This window comes from Podarcis pityusensis (genome assembly GCF_964106645.2).
Source record: "Podarcis pityusensis genome assembly, chromosome: 5".
Taxonomy (NCBI): Eukaryota; Metazoa; Chordata; class Lepidosauria; order Squamata; family Lacertidae; genus Podarcis; species Podarcis pityusensis.
The window spans coordinates 92,523,388-92,542,477 of record NC_138032.1 but is presented as its reverse complement, the minus strand read 5'-3'; the positions used below and the strand labels follow the sequence as shown (position 1 = coordinate 92,542,477).

General features: G+C 43.2%; 1 protein-coding gene and 2 long non-coding RNA genes across 3 annotated transcripts in view; 2 read left to right on the top strand and 1 right to left on the bottom strand.

Moving 5' to 3' along the window:
• GTF2F2 (general transcription factor IIF subunit 2) overlaps window positions 1-14,909 on the top strand; it is a 68,005-nt gene extending 53,096 nt beyond the window's left edge. The window contains exons 8-9 of the mRNA XM_081005737.1: window positions 330-473; window positions 14,593-14,909. Of these exons, the coding sequence (XP_080861863.1) occupies window positions 330-473; window positions 14,593-14,712 (264 nt within the window). The 3' untranslated portion in view covers window positions 14,713-14,909. The remainder of the gene's footprint in view (window positions 1-329; window positions 474-14,592) is intronic.
• On the bottom strand, window positions 6,055-13,332 carry LOC308477800. The gene is made up of 2 exons (XR_013986710.1): window positions 10,022-13,332; window positions 6,055-9,097 (listed from the first exon to the last, which is right to left on the bottom strand). It is a non-coding gene; the product is annotated as an uncharacterized lncRNA (long non-coding RNA).
• Window positions 14,910-17,283: 2,374 nt separating the features above from the next.
• LOC308477274 lies at window positions 17,284-18,488 on the top strand. Its single transcript, XR_013986431.1, has 2 exons — window positions 17,284-17,641; window positions 17,743-18,488. It is a non-coding gene; the product is annotated as an uncharacterized lncRNA (long non-coding RNA).
• Window positions 18,489-19,090: the final 602 nt, after the last annotated feature.

Below are 19,090 nucleotides of genomic sequence, written 5' to 3'. Positions count from 1 at the left end.
TTTTAAGGAATTAATTGTGATTGCCACTTCTTATAGTAAAATAATTCTTCTGTGGAACTAGAAACATTGCCCTAGGCAATTGGCTGCTCTCAGATTCAAGGAATGACAGTGCAAAGCATAAATGGGACTTTGCTCTGTCTTATAATTTGGTTTATCTTTCATTGTGCCTCAACTAAGAGTTAAGAAGATTCTTATTTATACCAAAGCAGAACTGATTCGACACCCCCCCCCCCGCCACGCTTTGTTCCTTGCAGCTACAAATTCCTATGGTGGTTCTCCTGGAGTGGGTTAAAAACACCATTTTAAAATTATGCCATTTGGATTAACAGATTGATTATGAAAAGAAGAAAAAGGAAGATGGAAAGAGGGCTCGGGCTGAAAAGCAGCAAGTACTGGACATGCTTTTTTCAGCCTTTGAAAAACATCAGTATTACAACATTAAGGACTTGGTGGACATAACTAAACAGCCGGTGGTAAGTGCTTCTTCTGAAAATAGATGCCGTTTGTCGCTGATAAATACATTAACTTATTAAGACAAATTCTTTAGTATGTAACATGGGCATAACATGCATTTTAAATGAATCAGCACATACAGGTTTGTTTGTTTCCAATAATAGACATTGTAACTGCATGTTTAAAAATAACCAAAGCCGTGCAAATGGGTTACGTTTTGTTGTTCTTCCTGATCGGTGTATAAACCACAAGTTCTGAAACACAACAAAGTACCGTATTTTTTGCTCTATAAGACTCACTTTTTCCCTCCTAAAAAGTAAGGGGAAATGTGTGTGCGTCTTATGGAGCGAATGCAGGCTGCGCAGCTATCCCAGAAGCCAGAACAGCAAGAGGGATTGCTGCTTTCACTGCGCAGCGATCCCGCTTGTTGTTCTGGCTTCTGAGATTCAGAATATTTTTTTTCTTGTTTTCCTCCTCCAAAAATTAGGTGCGTCTTGTGGTCTGGTGCGTCTTATGGAGCAAAAAATACGGTAACTTCACATATTGGGGATTAAGTGAGAAAAGAAAAGAAAGCTGAGATGCTTCTTGTGTAATGGAACAGTTGGAAGTATTTGACTACTTGGCATTGATTGATTAATAATTCCTGTGCCCCCTTCAACATTTAGATTCAGATTTCAAGCCTTTTAGAATTTGTTGCTAGCATGTCAGTCCTCTTGCTCTAGGATTCTCTCTAGGGTATGGAGTTCCAGTCCATAGAATCATAGAATGGAAAAGTTGGAATGGACTCTTGAGAGTCACCTAGTCCTAGTGCAACTCCTTGCAATGCAGGAAATCTCAACTAAAGCATCCATGATGATTCCCATTTCTGTCAAAGCCAAATTCTACCCATAATGGACAGAGTCTGCAGCACACGGACTGTAGGTGAGACTGTTTTTAAGGGCAAAGTTTGCCATCTGCTCCTTGAAGACAGCTGGAGGAGGGGAATTGAGCCTTTCTCCTCTCCCACCCCCTTGTGGGGAAAACTGAGTTACTGCACTTGGGATTATTGTTGCAAGGCCTCTACTAGCACTTACTGCCTATAATGATTGCAGGTATGTCACTAGCTAATAATAGTTACAGAATCTGAAAGACCTTGGAACTGGGAATCAGGTAATGAGCAGATATAACAGGGTCAACAGAGCTTGAATGGTCTGCAAGAGATTCAGTAAGGAGCCACAATAATAGCCCTGGCTAAGTTTGTGCCTGATGTACAAGATCAACAAACCTGGGATAGCTCAGATAGCATTAGACTTTTAATCTCTGGGTCATGGGTTTGTGCCCCACATTGGGCAAAATATTCCTGCATTGCAAGTTGGATTAGATCAGGCATCCCCAAACTCAGCCCTCCAGATGTTTTTGGCCTACAACTCCCATCATCCCTAGCTAACAGGACCAGTGGTCAGGGATGATGGGAATTATAGTCCCAAAACAGCTGGAGGGCCAAGTTTGGGGGTGCCTGGATTAGATAATCCTTGTGTTCCCTTCCAACTCTCTAATTTCATGATTCTATGGGTCTTCCTCATAAAGTTGTGCTTTGCAGGAAGAGCAAAGCTTTCATTCTCATTCATGATCTCCTTTGAAATGGTTTGCCTTCTGTAAAAATAGGCATTCATGGACTCTTTAAAAAAAAAGAACATTATTGGATTTTTTTAAAAAATGTCAGTTAACAATACTGAACACAAAAACCTAGAAACATTTACCAAATATGAAATATGGAGCTTTGGCAAGTGTAAAAGGTAAGTATCACATAAGGATTATAGTCTCCTCAATTACAATATAGGCAGTCAAAGAAAGGTGTTGTTCCATAGTTTTTCTTCCATGTGATGTTGGCTGTTGGAAACCATGCTCAGTCAATTTTACAAAGTCAATAAAGGGATGCCATGCTGTGTAGAAAGTGTTGGTTTCTTCCCTAGTGCGGTGCTTCCTTTGTAGAACGGTTAATTTGTCCATAAATGTCCCATTCTTGTGAGAACCAGGCTTCAAACAGGTTTGTACCTAGAGATTTTCAGTATTTTGCTATCACTAATTTAACTGCTGTTAGTAAGTGCTGAATGAGCTTTGAGAATGAGAAATGCTGAAGAACGTGTCCCACTCAGTCCCACTGAACCTTGGGCCTGTGTGTGGCAGCATATTGACCCGAGATGTGCTTACATCAAAGGAACATAAAATTGCAAAAAGAGATTGCCGTTCAAGCAATCAAATGCATTAACTGCATCTCAAGTTAATATAACAGTAGGTTCTGAACGTAACTGACCCTCCCAATATTGTATTGCAGCCTCATCTATTAGGAAATGCTATAGATCTTTGTTTTATGAATTGAACCATTTGTCAGACAGGAGTTGTGTAGCAGGCCTTTAAGAAAAATTTCCCATCAGGCCCACTCTAAAATGCAAATTTTGACAGCGATTCTGATCCTGCACATCTTCAAGCTGCAGTTTTATGTCAGATCGCTCTGTTCTTCGTACTGAATTCCATGTCTTTATTTGCTATTGTGGATACACTGGGTGAATTGGAAAATATTCCTAGTGGTTTTAATGCCTTATCCCAGTCATCAGCTAATTCTTTTTTAATTAAAGCAATCAAGGCTGCTGTGTCAATTGTGCCTTCCAGTCTCTCTGGGCTGTTGTTTTCATTATGCTGAGGCTGCGTCACCATATTGGGCTTGACAGAGGCCTGTTATTGCGGTTCTTCAGTAGTGTGAGACGGAAGTGAAAATCAGTCGTCCACAGTGTTGTTTTGCAATTCTTGGGTTCTACAGCTCATAGCCCACCTGGAGCTATTGCGTATCGCAGAAGTGTAGAGTTGGATGGGACCCCAGTGGTCCATCTAGTCCAACCCCCTGCAATGCAGGAATCTCAACTAAAGCAACCATGGCAGATGACATAGATGCAGACATACATCCTTGTCATCTTGGAAAAAAGTGACAAGTGGGGTACAGTGGCGTTCTGTCCTGGGCCCATTGTTGTTCAACGCCTATATAAATGACTTGGATGAAGGAATTGAGGTGATGCTCATCAAATTTGCAGATGGCACCAAACTGGGAAGTTGTAGCTAAGACCACAGAAGACAGAACCGGGATTCAAAATGACCTTAACGGATTGGAGAGCTGGGCCCAAGCTAACGGAATGAATTTCAATAGGGACAAATGTAAGGTTCTGCACTCAGGCAAGAAGAACCAGCTGCACAAATATAATAGGGGGGACACCCGGCTTGCTAGTAGTACATGTGGAAAGGATCGAGGGGTTTTGGTGGACCACAAGCTTAACATGAGTCATCAGTGTGATGCAGCAGCGAAAAAGGCTAATGCTATTCTCGGCTGCTTCAACAAAAGTCTAGTGTCCAGATCAAGGGAAGTGATAGTACTGCTCTGTTCCACCTTTGACCATACCTGGGTTACTGTGTCCGATTCTGGGCACCACAATTTAAGAAAGATGTTGACAAGCTGCAACATGTGCCAAGGAGGGCAATCAAGATGACCAAGGGTATGGAAAACAAGCCTTATGAGCAGTGGTTGAAGGAGGTACCGTATTTTTTGCACCATAACACTCACTTTTTTCCTCCTAGAAAGTAAGGGGAAATGTCTGTGCGTGTATGGAGGGAATGCCTACGGGTGGCATGCCTACGGATTTTCCTCCTCTAAAAACTACGTGCGTGTTATGGTCGGGTGCGTGTTATAGAGCGAAAAATACGGTATATTTAGCCTAGAAAAGAGGAAAGTGAGAGGACACATGATTTGTTGTTGTTTAGTATTGTTAAACACACAGAAGCCTTGTCTGAGACGAATTAGGATTGCAACCTGCCTGTATATATGTTGTTGTTGTTTAGTCGTTTAGTTGCGTCCGACTCTTCGTGACCCCCTGGACCAGAGCACGCCAGGCACTCCTGTCTTCCACTGCCTCCCGCAGTTTGGTCAAACTCATGCTGGTAGCTTCGAGAACACTGTCCAACAATCTCGTCCTCTGTCGTCCCCTTCTCCTTGTGCCCTCCATCTTTCCCAACATCAGGGTCTTTTCCAGGGAGTCTTCTCTTCTCATGAGGTAGCCAAAGTATTGGAGCCTCAGCTTCACAATCTGTCCTTCCAGTGGGCACTCAGGGCTGATTTCCTACATGATAACCATCTTCAAATATCTTAAGGGCTGTCACATGGAAGAGGGAACACACTTTTTTCCCTCCTGCTCTGGAGGGTAGGACTTGAACCTATGGATTCCAGTTACAAGAAAGGAGATTCTGAGTAAACATCAGTGAGAACTTTCTGACAGGAAGAGCTGTTTGACAGTGGAACGGTCTCTCTCAGGAGGCTGTGGACTCTTCTTCCTTGGAGGTTTTTAAGCAGAGGTTAGATGGCCACATGCCATGGATGGTGTAGTTGAGATTCCTGCATTGTGGGGGGTTGGACAAGATGTCCCTTGGGACCCCTTCCAACTCACCAACCCTACAGTTCTGTAATTCTTTGATTCTGTGATAGATGCTTTGAGTACTCCAAAGTGTGTCCAAATGCTTCTGCGAATCCTTCTGTCATTCTGAGCCATTTATATTTCTCACTTGTATTTATCATCCTTGTAATATCTGAAAAGTAATACTCAGGGCTTGAATGTTTATGAACTCTTTAGCTCCCCAGAATATGCTCTTATTATGCTGTATGAACAGCTTACACTTTATTTAAAAATCTGTATTGAGGATCATTAATAGCTTTCTTGTAACCAAATGCATTTTTATAAAATGCATTTTTGGCAGTCTTCTGTGCTGCAAGTGCAATCTTATTGCCATTATCACCATTTTGTTTTCTCGAAAAAAACAAAACCTAACTATCAAGGGAACAATTTAAGCAGGAACAATTTAACAAGCATCCTTTTAAAAGCAAAAGTGTGAAAGTACATTTCTATGGATTTGAACAAATAACAAATCTTAACAAATCTTGTGGTTAACTCTTAAGCCAGCATTTACAAAAATGGGAATTGGTTTGGTGGCAAATTCAGGAACTGCAAGATAGACATTATGGGGTTCTATCCTGGCCAGGTTCTTCTGGGCCTCCCAGTTCACACTTCTTGTCCTTGGAGAATTCCAGAGAACTTTTCCCTGGGGTGAGAATTGTCCCCAGAATACCAAATGGAAAGGGACTAAAAAGCTGTCGTGCCAAGTTTCCATGGAAAATGGCAAAGTATTGTCATTATCCATAAGCCTGGCGTTAATGCCAGACTTTAGATCACAGACATATGTGTGTAAAATGAATTGTACCGCATAAAATTCACCTCACATGATAAAGGCCATGTTCTTCCACATGTTTGTTTGCTGCATGTGGTGATCTTCCTCTGTAGAGGCATCTGTTGGGGGGAAATAAGATCTGTGACCCACATATGGGTAATTAACAACAGAATTGGCCAGATTCCTGGATTCTCTCCAGCAGGAGAGAGGCTGCAGCAAAGTTTAAAACAGTTGCAGAGTTCAGCAGAAGCATAGCTTGGGAATGTAGGTTGTTAGACCCCTTTTCATATCATATTTCAGTTTTAGTGCTTGCCCCTCTCTCTACCCCTCTGACAATGAACAGACCACACAACTGTTACGTAAGTTTAAAAGCTTTACTGACAAAATCCAAAGGTCTGGTTCACGCGTTATTCCATGTAGCAGCAAGAAGAACACAGGTACGGAATACAGAAAGATTATTACAAGCATGCGTTCTGAACTTGGAGCAAACTCAGACATGTCCTTTCTGGTTGGTTACATGGCATGAAGAGAGAGTGAGGAAAGGAAAGTGAATAAGAAGCATGACCTGAGTCTAGCAATGCAACTCTGTGGTCTTAACCCCTTCATGCACTAACTAACACTTATGCATAGTTATGTTTGACATTAATTTTGTACAGCACTCCTCATCTTTTGCTCTCCCAGAACAGCCTGCTCTGCTCTGTCCAGAAATTTTTCATCTTCCCTGATAGCTCAAAGTGCCTCAAGGGGTTGTACCTTCTCCTCCAGCAGGGCAGCCACTTGCTGCAGGTAAAGCTGTGTAATTTCTCATGTAGAAAAAAAACAAGCCACTGGCACGGCTGGTCACTGCAGCAGCTCTCGCTATCCATGTCTCTTGCTCCTATGCACTCCAACACAACACTTCAGCTTTTTCCTGCGAAACACCTTCACAAACACCCCTGTTTGCAATCTCCCAGTGATGTAGAAATGGGGTTTGCTAGCTCCATCTCACTTCCTTTCTCAGCAGTAGTTCCTCTCCCTCAGACCGTGTGCTGTAGTACAGCACATGGCCAAGAACACACAAAAGCACACAAGCAAGCCTTCAAGCAGCAAGCAACCAGCCTTAGATAAGCAACCAGCCTTAGCCCCAAAGGCACAAGCTCACTTTGTTCTGTCTTTTCCACCAATGCCTCTCAAATCTTCCAGTTTACTGGCCCTGTTTGCCAGCTCCCAGAGACTGAGAACCAGGCTTCCTCCACCTCGGCCCTCCAGATGTTTTGAGACTACAATTCCCATCATCCCTGACCACTGGTCCTGCTAGCTAGGGATGATGGGAGTTGTAGGCCAAAAACATATGGAGGGCCGAGTTTGAGGAAGCCTGCTGAGAACAGTTATGTAGAACCGAGTGAGTGGATTAGAGCAGGGATGTCCAACAGGTTGATCGCAATCTACTGGTCGATCCCTGTGAGGCTTTGGTTGATCGTGGTCGATTGCTGGCCCTTCCCCCTCGCCCTGCCCTCCATCATTGTTGGAGAAGGGAAGACAGAGTTTACAAACTGGGTCTGTTCCCCCCCCAGCGATCCTTCGGTGACTTGCTGTTTCTCTTTGACCCCAAAATAATGTAAAAATGTTGCGCCCCTAAAAAAGCTAAGCAACTTATGCCTTATGCCTCCGGAACCCCCTAAAAAAACCTTTGACCTGAACCCCTAAAAAATGGTGATAGATCACTGCCAGTTTTTAATTCTGTGAGTAGATCACAGTCTCTTGGAAGTTGGCCACCCCCGGATTAGAGAAAGGAAGGTTGCGTCATGTTGAGACAAGTTCATTGCTTTTCTTCTGATTGAAAGTTTTCTCAGCACTTGTTAAACAAGGTGAAATTAATCTTAGTATTCAAAGCTTTTGCTTAGCCAGTTTTCCAAGCCCTTTCAGTGCTGTATTAAAATTAATTTCTAAGTACTTGCTTTTCCCAATTTAGCTACTCAAAATGTGCCCTTTTCTGCTGTCAGTTTGTTAGCTTTATCTTTGTATTCTTTTTCATCTCTGCAAAGTACCTGATTTGGCTGCTTTGTGCTTGACTGTCTGTTGATTACTAGATGTCAGTAATTAGCTTGTAAAGCTGGCAGCTTGACAGACTAGGTTAATTTCATTTAGGCATTGTTAATGGTCCTCTTGGGCAATTTTATTTTGGCAGCATTTGTTCCTGACAGCTCAGGACTTTGAGGAAAGCATGGCCTCCATGGGGCTCTCCCTGAATAAATCTGGCCCTAAGCCAATGGCTTAGATCTGGCATTTACCTCTGTCGGCGTGCGTGATCTGACACTAAGTTCCAGTGGAACAAAAGAAGTGCCATGGTCAAATTACTTCCTGGTGCAACTAGACTTCTCTGCAGGGAGGTGGGACCAGTTTGATTGTCCGCCCTTGCCACTTAATGGATCCAAATGGCTTCCAGAGAGTGGTAGCCTCTCAGCTGGTGGCCCACTGGAATGTGGAGTTAACCAGGGCTATCGACTGTCTGGCTCTAAAGCGCCCTCTCCAAATGCATGGAGCTTGAATGGTTCTGTGGTATTCCCCAGGACTGAGGGCGATGAGATAATCACTGAGATGGCTAGAGTGACAGTAGTGAAAGACTCATTCTAAATTGAACTGAACATCGAGCTTACCAAGTGGCAATGGCAAAGGCAAAGAACACCTTCATTGCTGCCCCCATTGCATCAGCAGAAAACAGTTGCAAGAGACTCTTTCCGGTAGTTCGTAGAACCACCTTCGTCATCAGGGTCCAGTAGGAACTCCCAAGTACTCCTGCAACAATTTTGCAAAGTTTTTTGCAGATAAAATTGGTTGAATCTGGAAGGCGGTAAATTCCACCATGGTAGCAAGGCCAGGGCGGGAGAGTGCCAGCTCTCTATCTAGTCAAGTTGTAGGGGATCAGTTTCAAACTGTTACTCTGAGGATGTGGAGAGGCTGCTTGGATGAGTAAAACCAACCACCTTTCTTCTCAACCCTTTCCTATTCTGGGATCCGTGGGTTGGTGAATGCTTCCCTCTTGGAGGGAGCCTTCCCAGACCCCCTTAAAGAAGCGGTTATCAAACCACTTATTTAAAAAAAAAACCATCTTTGGACCCCACCACTATAGCCAATTATCATCCAGTCTCTTGGACAAGGTGATCAAGTGGGTGGTCGAAGAAACAACTCCAGGCACGTCTGGACTCTTTGGACCCCTTCCAATCAGGTTTCAGGCCCAATCATGGGAACGTCCTGTGTGGGTGTCTGGAGGCAGTTGAAGGATGGGTGGATGGAGGTTGGTTGATGGAGGTTGAATCACAACAAAACAGAAGTACTGTTTCTTGGGGACAGAAAATGAGCAGGTGCAGGGGATTCCCTGGTCCTGAATGGGGTAACTGTGCCCCTGAAAGACCAGATGTGCAGCCTGGGAGTCATTCTGGACTCACAGCTGTCCATTGTGCCATAGGCAACTGTCTACCAGTTCCATCTGGTATGCCAGCTGAGACCCGGCATACCGATGGAGCCGAGAGTGGTACATGCCCTGGTTATCTCTTGAACTAATGCAATGCACTCCACATGGGGCTACCTTTCAAGGTGACTCAGAAACAACCAACCCAGAATGTGGCTGCCAGACTGGTGACTGGTAGTGGCTGCTGGGACCATATAACACTGGTCCTGAAAGATCCACATTGACTCCCAGTACATTTCCAAGCACAATTTAAAGTGTTGGCGCTGACCTTTAAAGCTCTAAACGGCTTTGGCCTTGTATACTTGAAGGGCCCTGTATACCTCAGCCCGGACACTTGAGGTCCAGCTCCGAGGGCCTTCTGATGGTCCTCTCACAGTGAAAAGTGAAGTTATAGGGAACCAGGCAGAGAGCCTTCTTAGTAGTGGTACCTACTCTGTGGAATGCCTTCCCATCAGATGTCAAACAAATAAACTAAGGACTTTTAGAAGACATCTAAAGTCAGCCCCGTTTAGGGAAGTTTGATGCTTTATTGTGTTTTCATAATTTGTTGAAAGCCACCGAGATTGGCTGGGACAACCCAGTCTGTTGTTGTTGTTGTTGTTGAAAAATGTCACCCAACAGAATTTGTATCAAATACAGTGTGCTTCCACTGCACATAAAGATCAACACCTGGGGCCCGGTTAGCAGATCCTGTTAATCCTATTGATTTCATTGGGATTTACTACCAAATAAGTGTTCATAATATTACTGCAGTCTTTGGATTGCATCCAGTTAATCTCTTCTCAGAGCAGACCTGTTTGAATTTGTAGACCGATATTAGTCATGCCTATTCAGAGGCAGTAAACAATGGCATGGTGGGGTTATACTGCCCTCTCATGCCTGAAGGCAGGAGATGCAGTAAGATCTTTGTCAGAAGCCATCAGCCAACGCCTCAGTCCATTTCTTGCCTTGGCCCAGAGTGGCTGTGTGTTCTTATCCTCTCAATAGTCCACAATGAGAATTGTTAATGGTTATTTGTGCCTCCTTATGTTAGTCAGTGTCAGAGTGAGTGTCTAGTCTCTGTTCTACTGTATATTACATGATTAGTCACATGATAATAGACTGGAGTGACAGCTCTCTCTGACTTTGAGTGGTAGACTCCAGTTGCTGATTTTTGACAGGGGAAGCTGGGAGGATCAACACAGCTAATATATTGCAAAGCAAGAGAATAAAATGTGCATCTTGGAAAGGTCTACGGGTAACACACTCTTCTCATTCTACACTCTGCTTCTTTGAGTTCTGGAGCCAAAAAGGGTTTAAAAGGATCTGAAATCACATTGGTATCAGATGACTTTCCAGGAGCTAACACCCTTTTACGACTTGAAACCTGCCCTCTAGGCACTGCATGAGGATCTGAAGCGACACTGGCAACCTAATTATGATTTGCTTCATGAATTTCCATAAGGATGTAAAGGTTTTCCATGGAAGTGACCCTGCAATATTTATATCTGGAGGCATTTCCAGGGGTATCAGAGCACCCAAATTTGCTTTCTTGAACAGCTGCAGTCCAAAATGAATGAATCAATAGAATTGCAGTAAGCATTCATCAGAGAGTTGAAGGGCTGCTCTTTGTAGAGCACTAAGATGACCATGTATTTTTCAAGTTTCATGAGGCACAATTGCTTCTCTTTTTACCATTGTTTCCCCTTGGGGCCTGAAGCCAGCTCCCCTTAGAGCATCCTTGGGGATCCTGCCATCTTCCATTCTGTGGACATGACCAAGCCAGTGTAGACATTGCTGAGGCAGAAGTGTGACCATGCTTGGGAATGTGGGCTTGGAAGAGCACATATTTTTGAGTCTGTTGTGCCAAAATCTTCCTGACACAGTGCTTACGGAAGGCACTGAGGCGTCGCTCCTGTCGGTTGTAAGTTGCCCGTGACTCACTTCCATAAAGCAGTGCACTCAACACACAAGCTTGTTAGACCTTCATATTGGTATTGGTCGTAAGCATCGCATTCTCCCAGACCCTTTTGGAGAGGTGAGCCATTGCTGGAGCTGCCTTGCCCAATACACTTGTCCAGCTCAGCATCAGTGGAGAGGTTTCTGGTTGTGGTGGAGCCCAGGTAGACAAAATTGTCTACCACCTCAAGCGTGTGATCACCAAAGCTGATGCATGGAGTGCTGGCAATGTCCTGACCCAAGATGTTGGCCTTGGGTCAGGCTGATGGTGAGGAAGCACTTGCAAAGCCTTCCTAGACCATCGTAGATGCTACCAAGCAGGGAAACGCCTGCGTTTTTGTGGATCCCATGAAGCATATATTATTTCACTCAGTACGTACCAGAATCTCCACAGAAAACTTGGGTGGGCTTCTGAAAGGCATGAGACTATTAATATCAAGGTTGTGGTTCAAGTCTCATATTGGGCAAAAGATTCTTGCGTTGCAGGGAGTTGAACTAGATGACGCTTGTGATCCTTTCCAACGCTACAATTTTATGATTCTAAGTGTTTATCAAACTCACTTTTCAGAGTTTTTGCCAGGGCTGATTACTTACCTCTTGGTTCTGGCCTTCATCTGCAAGCAATGTGCATGTTTTTCTAGTTGCCTAACTGGTGTAGCCGGCTTATATTTTCACTAGAAATTTGAAAATACCCATGTGACCTTACAATGCAGTTAGTGTGTTTTCTAGCAAGGTGGCCAACTATTTATCAAACTCCATGCCACTTTGGCAGGGATGTGAAGGCTTAGTGTTGATTGCAAAGGGGTGGATCTCTTCCATGGGGTCCACAAAGTTTTTCCTTAATGTGGAAGGATGCCTCAGTGTCAGAATTGTACCTTAGGCAGCCTTACTGGAGAAGTACAGTCAAGGCGGACTAGGCTGCAGAACAGTCACTTAGGACAGCATGTCTAGACGCGCTGGAAGAAGCCATGGTGCAGTCATCGCCAAGTCGATTATTTCCAATAACCATGACAAACTTGGCCAGAATACGGCAGTAGTACCACTATATTGCGTACTGTCTACATCCTTTTGCACCATCAGTGGCAGAAAGGACACTTGAAGCCTGTGGTGAGTGCAGAGCAGTGGTCGAGAATGGTGCCTTCTATTACTTGCAGTTTTCCCCCTTGAAAATCTCTTTTAATTGCCTAAAAACATATGACGAGCCGGCTGAGTCAAGCCAATGGGAATTCTTCAAGCAGGATTTGAGCACAAGAGTTTTCTCATATGATGAGTTGCTGCCATCTGGTGGTGGGAGGATGTTGTATGAATAATCCTTGCAGCAGTGAAATGCTAAAACGTGCTGAAAACAGATCTAACATATTAAGTGTAGTGCAAGTGGTTTGAGCAGACATTTGCTGCTCTGAACATGCTCTGGAATGTATGTTCAAACTGCATCTACCACGATTACAATGCTTTGTCAGTATTCACCCAGAAAGGAAATGAGAAAAATCAGACATAAAATGACACATCAGAAGCTTGTCATTCATGGACCTCCTGCTCCAGGGCTGATACACACTTTATTTTCTTCCTGTGTCACAGGCCTGTAACTACAGGGAGGCATTGTGGGGCAAACCCCGTCCAGTCTCTCCAACCACCACCTTGACACTTATGGGGTAACCTGGGGTAACAACTGCCCCCGACACCATTAGGAGACTAGACTGGAGATCCTTCAGATACCCTACATTAATTCACTTTGCAGTATGTTTTCTGTTTCTCATATTTTCTTTTTATCGTTTTCCAAGACTAAAGGAAACATTACCTGATCCTAAGCATGTTGACTTGGAAGTTACCTCACTATATTCATAGGTTTGCAGCTAAGGGTTAGAACTTATACACTGAAGTTACCATGTGTCAGGGAACTGGAGCCAGAGAAGGGGGAAAGAATGGGAACTTACGGGGAGAAGCGTCCTTTAATCAGTAGTTGCTCTTCCTCGGACGAGGAGGGTGACGAAGAGCTGTCAGGAGGTAATGAATCTGAGAGGGGGGCGGTACTTCTGGGGACAAGCCACTCTCGTCAGAGAGGAAGGAGGGGGGCTGGGCTTAGAAGGTGGCTATGCTGGGGGAAATTGAAAGGAAAGCCAGTCGGGACAACTGACCCGCCATGAAAGAGTCGAACTTTTGAACTGCTTGTACATAGCTTCAAAGGAGCAATAAATCCTGTAAATATAGCTGGTTTCCCGGACTCTTATCTTCGCTAGCACTCACAACTCATTGCTGACACCATGACTGTAATTTTGATAGAAAGTTGCCATGTTGCGGTTTCCTTTCAAACTGTAGGCAGAGCAATTGCATTGTGCAGGCAGTGGTAGGGACCTGGGAGATAGAAAGTTGCTTTATGCTGGTCCATTTAGCTCGGGAATGGCAACAATGAACAGCAGCCCTTCTTGAGGATTTCAGGCAGAAATTTCCCCCAGTCCTGCTTAGCAGTGCTGGGGACTGAACTTGGTACCTTCTGCAGATGCCCCATCACAGAGCTGTAGCCTTCACAGCACTAAGGCCCGAGTTGCACCTCTGCCTGCTCTTGGTGATTATAAAAGGTAAAGGTACCCCTGACCATTAGGTCCAGTCGTGACCAACTCTGGGGTTGCAGTGCTCATCTCGCTTTATTGGCCGAGGGAGCCAGCGTTTGTCCGCAGACAGCTTTCGGGTCATGTGGCCAGCATGACTAAGCTGTTTCTGGCGAACCAGAGCAGCGCACAGAAACGCCGTTCACCTTCCCGCCGAAGCGGTACCTATTTATCTACTTGCACTTTGACGTGCTTTTGAACTGCTAGGTTGGCAGGAGCAGGGACCGAGCAACGGGAGCTCACCTCATCATGGGGATTCAAACTGCCGACCTTCTGATCGGCAAGTCCTAGGCTCTGTGGTTTAACCCACAGCGCCACCCGCGTCCCTCTTGTCGATTAAGCTCTGCTTGCAAAAAGGCAGCAGGCAGAGGCTCCCCTTCCTCTTTGCTGTTGTGCTTAGATAAGAGATAGCATCTCTCTGTAGCTAACTGCATATGAACTTCAGGTGACTGGCAGGTGGGTGTGGTTTGCCCCAAATGGCCTTGTGGGCCAAATTCAGAGGCCTGGTGGGCCTGATAAAGCCCACAGGCTGTTAAAAGACATTTGTCGCAAACACACACAGCCCTGTAGAACAGCTGTTGCCTTATCATTGCAACACCTGAACTACCTTAGTCTGCATTCCGGAGCATATTTCCTGTGTTTAAGAATCTTCATCTTTTGTGGCTCTGCAGTTCTGTTCTTCCCATGAACATATGCGTGATACTCTTAAACAAAACCGTTGCAATTAAAGGATTTACATGGAAGGTAAGCAGAGCCTAATTCTGCGTGCAGATGAAAATTCCATTATTAAACTGTTAAGCAGCAATTTCTGGCCTAGGCTAGTTTATTTTAGTACCATCTTTATTACTAATGTAAAATAGCCTGATATTAATATCAAATTAAATATTTTCTTTTCCTTTTTTTCAGAGCTACTTGAAAGAAATTTTAAGAGAAATAGGCATCTACAACGTTAAGGGAACACACAAAAACACGTGGGAACTTAAGCCAGAATACAGGCATTACCAAGGAGAAGATAAGAGCGATTAGCATAATTGTTAAGCCAGCAAGAAAGTTGTCAATTGTGGGAGCAGGAAGAGTTGCTGAACTGTTCACCTTAAAATGCTAAGTGTTGATAATTTTTAAGAAGTCTAGCTTCATTAAAAAAAGATTCTGCAAGAAACATGTTTTGGTTCTGCAAACATATTATTTAAAGAATAAACATGCATTAGGTTTCTTTGTAATAATTGGCCTTTGATCATTTTTATTTTTTTACATTTTGTAAAAATATAACGATGTTAGTAAGGACTGGTATTATTTATTGCAGAGATGTGTTTATTTCATTACTAAAATTCTGTATGGTCCTGACCATATTATGGGTTGCTGCCCAACTTTTTGAATTATGCCTTATTAAGAAATAGAAGTGGAACATAGTTTGAATAGCTCCTGAAATGATGGGAAGAGGAAATTAATACAACACGAAAGCATTTAAGTACAGTAAGTAAAAATGACTTCTTTGTATTAAAATTATTTTGTTTCTGTATTAATAAAAGCAGTTTCTAATTGTACAAATTAGAATGCTTCCTCTTCTGCTTTTAGATTTAAAACGTACATGGTGGCTTTATGCCACAAGGGTCAGCTGATCAGTATTCTACATGACCAGCCATTCTAGAAATTAGGAAGAGGCAGGTGCTGCTAAGCATTACTCAGTTCCCGAGTTCATGTATTTGTTCAAGTTCTGTGGGACCTTCAAACTCCTGCACTTTTTCAGTAGTGCAAACGTTCTTTTTACAGAAATTAGGAGCCAATCAGACCTTCCTTAAGAACCAGTTTAGGAGGTAAAAGATCTGACTGAGCAGATAAGCATAGGGATTTTTCACTTAATTTATTTTTCTTTGAGTAGCTGCAGATTGAAACTATAGAAGGAAGAGTTGGAGGGCAACTGACGCCTGTTCGTAACAGTGCCTGAGAGCAAGGCCCTCTTCAGTAACCTGGGACAAGAGACCAAATGCACTTTTTAATCTTTATCCTGGGTCACAGTACCCTAGTTTGCATAAATCAGCTGAAGTTAGCCATGCTGTTAAGCTAAATTTGATTACCAGTTGTATTTGCACACCAAGGTGCTGTTACAAACATGCCCAGAGTGCCATCGTGGCTCAGGCTTTTGGAGAGACAGATTAAAAACCTTGTGCTTATCTTCATAGTCTACTGTTCTACCTGCAATCAAAGTTGTTAGTGTATGTAGACTTTTGAAATTTGGTCAGCTGCCTTGAATATGTTTTGTAGCAAAGCTGCTTTGAGCATCTGCTACCTTGGGGTACTGAATTGTTTAGGGTACTGCAAAAAACTATAAAGATGGTGGCAACTGAAGCAGTACGCAGAATGTGTGCGCAGAGGCTCAAAGATGAATCAACTGCAAAAATGGCAAAAGGGAGGAGGGAAAAGGAAGTTGAGAACCCTGGCCAAGGCTGTATCTGAAATACTGAGATTAAGGTCACTGTTCAGGTGGAGTCTGGAGTAGCTTCAATGAAAGGCTGATTTCTGTAATAGTAGTCTCTGTCCACCCCCCACCCTCAGAACAAACTTTTTTCACATGAACCAAAGGTGTTGGATGAAGAGTGGTATAGATATATAATAACTAAAACACAAATACTTTAGCAGGCCATTGCTGCATCTAGTTTAATTCTGTCATTTCTGCTTGCATGCAAAACGTCTGCACTTTTGCTGTGCGTTTTTGGGTACACTCTGTGTAAATTACGTTACCATCAGAGCTAAAAGTGATTCTGGTTTTGTAGCCAGAATATGATAGCAGGATGATTTTAACAACTGTTGAAATTTTTATTTAGCCTATCCAGTGCACAAATGCAGCAGACTTTGGGCTAAGAGGACAAAGATATTGCCCCCTTCTCTTGTAGATCATCCAAATTCTGTAGACGTAACACAAAAATGAGTTACTGGCAGACATGAGTGACCTTCCTTTTCTTTTTGTATTAACTGATCGAACTTTAGTCTACAGGCAGCGCCCCCCCCCCCCCCGCTGAATCCTTCTCATGAACTGCTTTAGTACCAGTCAGCAGGAAAGCTTTTATTCTGAAACCTAGGGCTGAGCAGAGATTGATGTAATTTGCAACAAATACCACAAACTAGTATGGTAGCAGAGTTTGCTCTTTTGTTGCACCAGCCACTGCTTTTTACATAATGGCCTTGCTTCACTCTAGCAAGGTTATCTTTCAACACAGCTGGAAATAAGCAAATAATCACACAACCCAGAACAAGAATTTAAACATCCACTTACATTTTGAACTACCTGAAACTTGTTAATAAGGGGGAGAAAGCCATTTCCTGCAATATGGTGGGGGTTGCCCACAGGATGTTCGTATAAATTTCTGGAAAACATGTGGCATATCTGCCATCCTTTCCCTAAGCTAGTGCAGCCAAGGCCACAGTGAAATAAGCCCATACTAAACTCCCCTTCCAAGATGAGCAGCTTCCAGCTTTTCCGCAACAATGTGCACATTGAAGCAAACTGTGACTCCCACCTGCACCACCGCTCATTTTAGGCCATGTGTAGGAAACACAGAGATTTGGGAAGAACATTGTGGAGAAATTATTATACTTCCAAGCAGCTTCCAGCTTTTCCACAACAATGTGCACATTGAAGCAAACTGTGACTCCCACCTGCACCACCGCTCATTTTAGGCCATGTGTAGGAAACACAGAGATTTGGGAAGAACATTGTGGAGAAATTATTATACTTCCAAGTAACAGCCCCAAAAACTTGTGCTATTGCAAAGTTCCCCTCTCACAGCCAATTCTCACATGTTAAGACAGCTAAATTCAGTTAAGTTTGATCCTGGGTGCACTAAATGTGTAAATTTTGTACTTTGGGCCTTATGAGACATGAATGTGTCATTAGTAAAGTGCGTGGGTTCCTGAAATTTTTCAAGGTAGTGTGAAAGGCATTCTTGTAATCATAGTAGCAATATATATATATATATATATATATATATATATATATATATATATATATTAAAAGGATGAACAGCTAGTTCTATGTGGCCCTCTACTGCATTAGCATAGGCAATATAGGAAAGTTTCAGATTCAGGGGTACAAAAAAATAACTACAAAGTTTTTCCTGTCAAATATACCAATACTTTGGCACTCTTTTTAATACACTAATTTTGTTCATTTTGGGATTATACCAGCCTGTAAGAGAAACTTTGATGGTGGAAAACCTTTTCCAGCTCCTACCCGCTACAAGCTATCCTCTGGAGTGAAGTGGAGCTTCACTCACAGAACAAAACTAGTGCCTTCTCCCCCCGCCCCCCCAAAATGCCCTGGAGGCTCCCCTCAACCTTCCAGAACAGATTTTGAAGTTACAGGAAGCTGTAAGGGGCAGAGTAACAAAAGCATAGTGGGCCAGTAACTGAATTCCTTGCAGAGGAATTCATTTTTGGGGGGGAAACAGACATCATATTAGGGATCAGTTTCTCAAAATCAAGTTAAACATGATGGAGGGGGGAATGAATCACTCCACACTGCCTGACAAAACTCTGCTTGCTTCAGCAGATAATTGGTCAAATTTTGTTTTGATGTAAAAGTAGTATCAGTGATACATCAACAAAAATAGACCACAAGCTGTACACAGTATCTGCAACCCCCTTTTCCATTCCCCCCACCAAAAAAATGATTTTGCTCTGAGCAGCAAGCATTCTGGTGTTACACTGTTTTTTTCATTGACAGGATGAAGCTGCTAGATGGGAAAGAGGGATAGAACAAGCATTGAAGCATCAAAGGGGAACCAAAATGAAAAACCTAAAAAGGATAACAAAACTGTACTACTAAACCATAACACACATGCAAGACTATGTAGAAGTCTCAGGAATACACAGCCTAAGTATCTTTCTTAATACACTCTTGATACACAGCACAGCAAGCGGTCAATTAGCTGCTTGGCTACTTCCTCTACACGCCAGGTTTCCGATCTTTTTGGAAACAAGGATTAAAAACTGCTCTAGGCTCACAGTGCCAACCAGGGAGATTCCCAAACTACTGCTACCAGTATTTGTAGCATGCCAAGTCTCTCAAAGAAGCTTCCTTTTCTTTTGTCTACTAGGATGCAAACCAACTATCTTTATGGCTTCTACTACCAGTATAAATTTGTAGCAAATTTTGTTGCTTTTGCCATTTTGAGATCATAGCAGCCCTCCTGATTTAAAAACCATTTTGCATTTGCTTGGCTTTGACACGCTTCTTTAACCTTGCTCCAAGTGCAAAGTTCACTTCGTATTATGCTTTGAACAATGTCATGTCAGGGGAGCAGAAAGTGGAACGATGGAAAAGGCACAGAGCTCTTATTTTTGCATCCTATGGGAACCAATTTACTTTATCATGGCCTGTCAAGCAAATGTCTCCTGGCACAGCCCA